The 10000-nt window shown below is 42.6% G+C and overlaps 1 protein-coding gene across 3 annotated transcripts in view; it reads right to left on the bottom strand.

Annotated features, from left to right (window-relative positions):
- Window positions 1-7200: 7200 nt before the first annotated feature.
- hrh2a (histamine receptor H2a) overlaps window positions 7201-10000 on the bottom strand; it is a 14036-nt gene continuing 11236 nt past the window's right edge. Inside the window, exons 3-5 of one of the 3 annotated variants that reach the window (XR_002169949.1) lie at window positions 8616-8788; window positions 8379-8459; window positions 7201-7642 (exon numbers count right to left, since the gene is read on the bottom strand). Coding sequence is in view for 1 of the 3 variants with exons in the window: in XM_019884134.1 (XP_019739693.1) it covers window positions 8619-8788 (170 nt within the window). In the remaining 2 variants the exon portion in view is untranslated. Of the gene's footprint in view, window positions 7643-7810; window positions 8460-8615; window positions 8789-10000 lie in introns of those variants that run through there. The other 2 variants (XR_002169950.1, XM_019884134.1) reach the window with 2 other exon arrangements.

Here is a 10000-nt window from a genome sequence, read left to right as displayed (position 1 = left end):
CGTACCCTCTGCCCCCTCCCACTGGTGTTAATTGATTCTTGGTGAACTTTGCTGATTGGTGTGAGGACCCCCAGAGGCGGGCCTTGTCTCCACTGATGCCCCCCACTTCTCATTTGTGTGGCATCTTTATGCGGATACATGCATGCAGTCGGGCACACACTGGTTAAATATACAATCTATGGTATATCTCTATTGGTCTATGAGTGTGTGTATATATAATATATATACCAGACACACACATACACATACACATACACACATGCACATATGTCTATCAGGGGGATTTCACACCCTGGTAAAGAGGAAGCTGGCTAGCTGACATGAGCAGATTGCAGATCATGAGATGCTTCATAGGAAGAAAAAAAAGTGTCTTTGAGGTGTGTGATGAACAATATAGGTGTGTGTGTGTTTGTGTATGCCGGAGGAGGACAAGGAGCCAGAAAGACCGTAAGAGAGATGAATCTCTGCTTATTAATTTCCAGCCGCGGCCCCTCTGTGAGATGTTAATATAGGGCTGATTGTGGCTAATTTCTTATTAATTGCCATCAGCGAGTACACAGTGGCCAGTAATGTGGCTAATTTGTTTAAATGAATTTGGTTATCTGCGGCATGTTAATTGCTGCAGGTGGGCAGCATTATACCCCCCTGCCACACACACACACACACACACACACACACACACACACACACACACACACACACACACACACACACACGCACACACACACACACACACTGGCACTTTGTGGGATGATATTTCACACAAAATTTGCGTTGGATAGATGAAATAATATTTTACATTTACATGTTTATGGGCTATTCCAACAAGCACAGCTGCAGCCTTCTGCTAAATTTAACTTCAGGGTTTGAACCTTCTAATGGAAAACCATTTGAAATTGTTTGTCTTGTTCTCATTTGTTTTATATCCCAAAAACCTAGTATTTGAAAAGCAGTGTGCGAACTTTTTAAATCTTCTGGAGGTGAGCTATTTCCATGTAGACCTTGACTCCGTGACTACTACTCTGGGCAACCATTTCCCACTCAATAGAACAATAGACAATGGAAAAACTGCACAGTTGAAAGAAAATCTGTCCAATATCAATTTACTTTTCGATGAGCCGTCACCATGGAAGTCCTTTTAAAGGAAGATGACGATAAGGCAGATCAGGCACTGGAGGGAACGCCCTCCAATCCCGCCTGCACAGAAACACAATCAGAACCATGACACTGCCAGCTTCCTCATAATAAAACACCCGCAGTCAGGATAACTCTGACAGCTCACACTTTTCTTTGTAAATGTTTTTTCAAATTGAATACATCCTCCAGTGAATGATGTCACCACTTTACAATCCATTCTCTCTGAGCTGCTTTTAAATTGTTTGTATTAGCGAGGTCTGTCATTTGCTTTAATGGCTAGTCAATAAACAACTTGCTTGTTACTTCTCAGCAGAACATAAAGCTAACGCTAGCTCTGGTGGCCCGAATAGCAGTGATGATCACATGGTTCGCTCGCAGCATCACGGCTATGACTGCAAGAGTGGAGGCGAGGTGGCTCATCGAGCTACTTGTGACAATCTGGTCATATGTCATTTGAAGAGCAAATACAAGATAGACAAACACGGAGGATCTGTGTCAAAGGAGTTCCAGGACTGGTGTCACAAAAGATCTATTTCGAACACAAACTATAAGTTTTCCCTCTTCATTATGTGATGAAAGTGCCGCATTTGACTCCGGGGGGATCACTTACTTGCAGCATGCATCGTCACACCAATCTTGGAGCTTTTCCGACACACCATGTACACAAGTATGTGAAGATGTATGCATTAATGTACTCATTGAGATTTTAAGGGGAAAGTGTCCTCTCTTAAAGTTACAGTAAAGTAAGTTCTCGAGCAACACCTTCTTGTAAATCAACACCAAAACATCCATTGCTTTGTGCACAAGCATCCAAACACCAATTCTATGTTTTTGTGTACAACTTGTTCATTTTTGCGAAAATGTGGAATGTTTTTGTGTACAACTTGTTCATTTTTGCGAAAATAACAAATAACATACAAACATAATTGCTCAAGTAATTTTAAAATTACCAAGGTGCCTACTGTGTAGAATTTTAGTCAGGTCCAGGTCATGGTAATCCACAAAGGTTGAATGGAGGCAACTGAACTGCTCTTATTTATTGAATTTCTTGCATTTGTTTTCTTGTTTTAAAAAATGACCTCGGCAATGATGCTGTGAGGCCGATGAAGCGCTAATGACGTGGTGGCTCCTGTGCAATTCCATGTGGTCGTTTGACCTGGAAGTAAAAGCCTGCACGCAGAAGTCTACCAGTGTAACTGAAGAGAGTCCGCTGCCACGTCGTTGCACTATTAATAAATTTGTCATCAGCTTCATTATGCCTCCAACTCCCCCATCTCCATGTCCTCACAGAGGGGACAGAGGGACATGTAACTCTTTGCTTTTTGTTTGAGTGTTTATGGCTTCGGTAAGAGGCATCAACGACCACCGAGGAACCAGAAGATACACAATCCAAATCCCTCTATAAAAGAGGAGATGCCTTCTGGGCAGCCATAGCTCATAGTTGGCCTGATTTAGTGGCAGCCGTGGAATCTGGGCTTGAATAAAGACAGAGGGAGAGAGAGGGAAGGAACTATAGCTCCCCGTGTGATAAATAGCCCCAGCTCCCTCTATTACATTAGCCGTCCGGGCCGATAGATTGCGAGCCCAATAGACCCGGACATATGCGATTGGTTTCTCATATAAAAGTTGCATATTAAATTCCTTCACAGGACTGTGTCCCCCAAGCAGGAAGGAGGGAAGAGTTGAAGAGAAGCTGGAAAAGAAAAAGAAAAGAAAAAGAGTTTTGCGGCATGGAATAGATGATGGCGGGGTTGGGGGATGTATAGCTGCGCGCTTGAAAAGACAAATTGTGATGTCACGTATTTAATAAGTTCATGGATATTGGGTGAGGAGTGCTTCTCTCCATCCATTTAATCAGCATTGCTTCCCAATGAAGATTTCTCCCTTTCACTCCTTCCCTTCGCCTCCCGTCCGTGCTTCAGCTCACATGCTAACAGCCCCTCTAATTGTTTCTCAGCTCATTAGCATGCGGATGCTTTAATAGTAATTAATCCGTCATTTGTCGACACGCAAACCGGGGCCGCTGAGGTTTCTCCCGAACTGTTTCAACTACACTCGTAATGCACTCGTCAATGGAGAGTGTAACCTGCTAATTTAGCTCATCACAGTTAATTGGTTGTTAAGTGCCTTTACAGTAATTACCAAGCAGGCAGAGGGATTTAGGTTGTCAGAAGGAAAGGGGACAACAATGACTGGCCCCTCGCCTGCCTTAATGGCTTTTATATGAACTTTGGAAAAGTGGGATAAATGACTAAACACTGACCCGCTTCGGTTTTCTGTCTGATCACTTCTCCTTCCTCCTGTGCGCTGTCCCTTCCTGCGATGCCGCCTCACTGTGTCTTTCTCCAGATATTAACTCATTAAGTTTTTTTTCATTATTTTTAATAAAAGATGAGTTATGGCTTCAGCCTCACTGAGGCAACATCCCCCAACCTCCTCCTCCTGGTCTTGCTCCCTCCTCCTTCATCCATTTATACCTCTTCTCAGCTGACCGCTTATCTCGCCTTCTTCGTCGGCCATATTGTGCCTCCGCCAAATCCGTTTGACCCCTCAACTGTGGCTAGTGACCCCTGCGTCGCTGATTTCAACCTTCTGTCCATCTTCTTTTGCGTTCACCCCTCTCGACCATATCGATCAATCATCTCGATTCCTCATAGCTCTGAGAAGTGTTTGGTTGGCATTCATAAGACTTATGATTCATGATGCTCTTCCTGTGTGTGCCCGTGTGTCTGCGTGCATGCACGGGTGTGTCCGTGCACGTTTGCATGCCTGTGTTTGTGTGTGTGTGTGTGTGTGTGTGTGTGTGTGTGTGTGTGTGTGTGTGTGTGTGTGTGTGTGTGCGCGTGTGTGTGCGCGTGTGTGTGTGTCTGTAAAAGGAAGGAAGAAAGAAGAGGAGAAAAGGAGGAGGGCTTGTCGATGACACCGTTGAATAATGACAATATTTATGATTGATAGCTTCTATAGAGATATTTATATATAAGTGTGTGTTTGTGACTGCAAGGCTTATTTTTTCCCCTACACCCAGCTCCCTCACATCAACGTTTTGTCTAAAAAGCAATGATGAATGGTTTTCATGTAGTGTGAGCAGTCACTTTGGCCATCGTTGCAAACGTGACAGAGGAACGGATGTCGTGAGTGACCAACGGAGCTAAGCGTGATGTACGGCGCTGGACGTGTCGGCGCTCTTAAAGATGAAAGCATCATAAATAAAATGTGGTCCCTGCCCGTTGAAGAATTTGCGAAACCTTTCCGCGCACGTCAACCGCATCGGTTTTTAAGATGCGAAAGCAGCGTATAAAGCGATTTTTCCTGAGTGTTTGCCATTTTTACCACGCAGACCCTTTTCAAGGCACTTACCCGGCTGCATTTGTAGTGGTTACTTTTTATTGTGGTTGTAAAATATCTTCTGTCTTGCTTCCCACTTGATTAGGTACACCATTGCAATCAAATGCAACTGCTCAGAAGAAAAATATACTTTTGAGCTATTTTGTTGAGGGCACTATTGTGCGTTCATGTGAGTTTTCACCCATGTGTTGTGTTTACTATGTGAGACCACATTTGTGGTCCAGGAGAACGTTTGTGTAATTATTTTTAGAAATACATTTTAAAAGGTTATTTAGCATTTTAATGTCCCGGGTTTTGCTGCAAATGACACATTCTCCTGTAAAACATGCTTCCCTGGTAAATGTGATTTAAAGTCTAGCTGTAGATAGAGAGGTTTTAATTTGACCATTTTCATGAGTAAATCTTACCTGGTTGCTGATTTCTAGTGGATGCAAACTGAGCCGAGTCTTGGAGTGGTTGTGCAGTAAAAATCATGAAATTGATGGATGTGAAAAATGACTCTTTTTACAATCTGGGTAATAAATGGAGTTGTAATTTAAAGAGATTAATCAGCCGGGAGGAAGATGTGCTGTGGAAAAAAAATATGTAAAGATTCTCGCTAACTTTTTAAATGTAGCACAGGAGAAATGATTGGATATAGAACCCCCCCCCCTTTTCTTTTTTAGATATTGAAGCCTTATCCATTCATAGTAACACAAACTGAAATAGTTGTATATTTATTCTTTTTAAAAAGTTATCACATGGACACAGTTATTCACAGTTTGCACTTTAAATTATTAACTCCAGTCCTTTCATTTCTCTTGACCGTCCATGAGATTTTGGCTGGAGACCGCCTCCTTCCCTGTTAAATTCAATGAAACAAAAAACATACGAAGACCTTAGCGCAGTGATTCTTAACCTTAGCGCAGTGGTTCTTAACCTTCTTAGCATACCGAACCCAACCAGTGAATACGCATATTCACCGAACCCTTCATTAGTGAAAAATAAATATATTTTTTACAAATTCAAAATATAAAAACGGCATTGATTAAAAACAGAAAAAAGTAAATAAAATTTCAACGGATAGTATACTTTTTTTTCCAATTGAATGACGTACTATCACGACAGTCACACGTTGACTACGAAGCAAACTAAATTTCCCACAGCACTGATTGGACAAGCAATGTAATGTGGTCATCTGCAGCCAGTGATGGCCAAGGGGGCATGTCATAACTAATTGACATGTTGAGTCGGGTGTGTCTTAACCTCCTTGGCAGAGGCTCCGTCGAACCCCTGAGACCGATTCACCGAAACCGTAGGGTTCGATCGAACCCAGGTTAAGAACCACTGCCTTAGCGGATCTGCAAGAAAAATCAGAGCTCAGTGAGGATCGTTTGGTAGGCTATGCAAATGTTTTTCTTCTGTATGCCCCCAAGAGTGCAGTGGCCTCTCTAATTGTTGCCACTGAAATAGGAGAGAAGATGCTGCGTGAGAGATTTGAACAAAGAAGGGGAGATCCTATGTGACTTCCATCCTGTGAGAAATCTCTGATCTGATAAAAACACGATTAAACTCCCATGAGCACCACAAGAAAGCAGTTACTGCTCATCATCTGTGCACAATGGCGTGGTTCTCCTGCTAGAACGTTGTCCCATTTCCGCGGAGGGCTTCTGGTTCTCAGCCAGAGTGACCATCAGGTTCTTGTTTTGTTCTCACACTCTGGCTCCTCTCACCTGATTACTTTATTTGTCAGCTCTGGAAAGACTTTGATACCTTTTATTCCGATTCTTTTCCAATAATTAAATTTAACAAACGTACAATATGTAGAAACATACAAAGACAAGACAAATGGAGCACCTCTATTTTCAGTGTGACAACAGGTTACTGTATGAATACTTGTCTTTGTCAAATTTCATTTTAATGCATTTCCAATAATATCTAAAACTATGTTCATTTTTCGCATGGGACAAACATAGCCTAAAGCAGGGGTGCCCATTACGTCGATCCTGATCTACCGGTAGATCTAGGACTCGTCCCAATTAGATCCGAAAGGTGTAGAGGAGAAAAAAAAATAAACATTTGTGTGTCTTTGTACGTTAGTAATATATTTTTTGTGTTAATGCACACTGCACCCTAATCATCCTATCAGTCTCATTTTCCCAAAGAAAGATTTTAAAAATAAAATAAAGCATATAAATCTTTAACCTACGGTGGCGCGTGACTACGTCAGCGGAAGTTGTTAACGCTCAGCAGTCTGCAATTGCAGCTTGTGATCAGAGCTGTTGCGCTATGTCTTTGATTGTCATTATTCTCATTCAGAGTTTTCTTCGTGTACAATTCACCGAGGGCACGGGCAAAGAATAGGAATCTTGAGAGCTAAGGGAAGCAAGCACTTTAAAACGGTACGTGTGAGCTACGATAGTCAACAGGCTGCAAAAGTGCAACGCTCCGTGTTTGGCTTCTCATCATGCCGCGCGCGCGCGTGTGTGTGTGTGTGTGTAAGGGGCGATCCGGGGAGGGTGGTTGAAAGAAAAGTAGATCTTCGGTCCAAAAAGTTTGGGCACCCCTGGCCTAAAGTAAGTAAAAATATGTGAAGCGGTTTGGAAAGCAAATGAATTCAAAGCTGTAAAGTAGAGCATTTATATGAAGTGCACCAAACAAACCTCAAATAACAGTAGTAGTAAGTATTTCTCATATCTTCTTATTTGAATGCTTCAAAATTATTGTCTCTTATTTTTGACAGTTTGCGTACATTTGCTAACATCCTCGCCGAAATAAATGTATACATGCATTTACAATACATTCCATGCTACATATTCCAATCCAGCAGACTTGAGACTGTACATCAAGTGATGTTGAGGTCTCCTCTGGAGCAATGCTCTGATTTAGTTCTGTACAAAGTCCCAATCAGGATTGTGATACTTGATGCTACCACAAGAGAGCGCACTTGTCTTAAACCTCCAGATGCACCACTTGTGCTTCATGGCCAGGATGCTGCCAGACATGTTAAGTCCTCCAGAGTGTGCCGGAAGACTCTTTTTGGCCTTCGTTTCCATGTTGTAGTAACAGTGCTTGTCCAATGCAGAGGGGATTGAGTATGCGTTGATGATTCTTGTGTGAGGAGAGGCGGAGCTGCAGAGGTCTTGCATTATTTTACATTGAGACTATGCTATGGTGTGTGCTAACAGGAGGAAAGACACCAACAGCAGACTGTAAAAACCAGGCAGGTATTTTGGTACACACACACACACACACACACACAGACAACAGAAAAAAAAATACCTCAATTTACAGCAAGTTTGATTGATGTTTTGCGTATTACATTTATTCATGAAAAAACATCTTCCAGTATGTAGTCTCTGATGTTGCAGTGACTCATTCGCCTGACATCTGTGTAGGCAGCATGCGTTCAGTGACTGTGAATGTGAGTGTAGGTGGTAGTCTGTCTCTATAATGTGCCATGTCATTGACTGGCGGCCAGTCCAGGGGTGAATTAGCTTCATGGACCTCAGCTTCCTATAAGCCTCAAGAGGTGTGATGGATGGATGGATCCCTCGGTATGATACAGTTCTTCACCACTGCAAACGTAACCTATACACTAATAGTCATTATTAAATTGATACATTTTTGAATATGACAAAACTGGTTTTGTATTGGGTCTTATTGGATTAGTAAGATTTAGCTAATGAAGGTGCAGCACACCGTGTGGGTGTGTGCATGCGTGTTTATGTCTGTCACTTTATGATTTCTGATGTAGGTGGAAATGTTTCACATTTTATTGCTTTAAAACTAAAACACAAATCACATGGTCAACATGTTGCACACATTGTCTTAGCAACGTAACAATAGCAGGGTGTGAAACTGTTGGTAAAGTATCTCTGACTGTGCTGAGCGCAGACATCTGAATGTGTACTTACTGTACATCAGGTCAGTGCACTTCAATAGTTTTACAATGGCTGCCTCCTCTTGGTAACCTCAGCAGGAAAAAGGCTTCTGACCTGAGCTCGCCAACAACAATGAAAGGTGATGAAATGTACAGTATATTATGATTGACATTGTGTGATTTAAATATAAAAACATATGTATTGCTGGGGACTTAGCATGAGGCGGTGACGATCAACTCTATCTGCATTATAGATAGAATATTACTTTACCTTTTAACTGTCATTGACATCTGTAGCAGTTGTGCCGTTCGCAATTTGGGTCATGGTTGTGTTCGTCCGGCTATGTGACTCTTGTAGCATAAAGTTCTGACTTGTTTGACCCGCCCTGCAGCTGGAAGGTGTGTGTCCACACAGAAGCGTCACCTCCATGAGCTGTTGTCTGCCTAAAATAGGTGAACATCAAACATAGATGGTATTGAGTTTTAATGGGATCTGACAACTCACGGAAGGTAGAAAGTAGAGTTGTCCTGATCATGTGATCTGAAATTAGGGCCGATCACTCAGTTTTCAGCTGGTCGCTACAACAGTCGATGACTGGTGTCCAAATTCACATTGTGGGTCCTCTGAAGGCCGCATGGCTTCACTGCCGGCATGACTCGACCTCAAGTGGGCTCCAAATTCAGTTTGAGCCTGTCCAAATTCGCCACTGTTTATGCAGTCCACAGAGACTACATGAGGATGAGCCTTTGAAGGCATCGAAGGACCCAACCTTTGAATTGTCTTTCTAGAACTCGGAAACCATGTGCGGTTGAGTAGCGCCGGAAGTGATGTCATGCAGCTGAAAAATGTGGCCTTCGGAGGATGCAGCCTGTGAATTTGGACACAGCCTGTGTGTCGGCTTGGGAGCTGCAGTACTTTTGTGTTCTGAAGGGCCACAAAATTTCATACTCCCATGTAGCTGATTATGGAAAAGGGGTACAGTGTGAGATGTGGAAACATTTTGCTAACACATCCAACAGGGCAAGCTGAAAGAGACTAAAAACTAAACTAAGTCTGCATAGCCGCACAGATCACAGGGTGGAAAATTATGGACAAAAATCTTATTGGGCCAGATCTTCAGAGTCCAGATCAACAAGTCACCAAATGCGACACATTTAAACGATTTACTTCCAATTAGAAGACTAATGAGTGTGAATTTAGTTTGTGACAAGCAAACACGTGCCCGACAGATTACTTTTGATGAGTCAATCAATCAATAGTGCTGTTTTTAGATGAGCGCAGTCACTCAACCACCAAAAAAAAAAAACACAGCTGCATTGAGTCACACACCTTCAATTAACACACATGCATTTAAATAACTAAATCTATTTTTTACGGAGAAAAAATTAAATGCGCTCTTCAAAATGGACTGGCCGAAGTATTGCATGGGCCTAAATTCTAGTGATGTGTCGTTCGCGAACGAGCCGGCTCTTAGAGCCGGCTCTTTGAAGTGAACGACATGAGCCGGCTCCTAAGAGGGAGCCGCTTTAATGGGAGCCGACTTTTTTTTTTCCTCCTGTTTTTTCCCCCTTTCGGTTAAAGCCGCACGTGATTGGTCAAGATCCGTGGTAGAAGAGGGAGGAGAGGGTTACACACGCACACACATGCACGCACAC

Source organism: Hippocampus comes, unplaced genomic scaffold (genome assembly GCF_001891065.2).
Source record: "Hippocampus comes isolate QL1 unplaced genomic scaffold, H_comes_QL1_v1.1 scaffold156, whole genome shotgun sequence".
In the NCBI taxonomy this organism is placed as follows: Eukaryota; Metazoa; Chordata; class Actinopteri; order Syngnathiformes; family Syngnathidae; genus Hippocampus; species Hippocampus comes.
The sequence above is the reverse complement of the archived record's forward strand: the minus strand, read 5'-3'. Positions and strand labels throughout refer to the sequence as shown.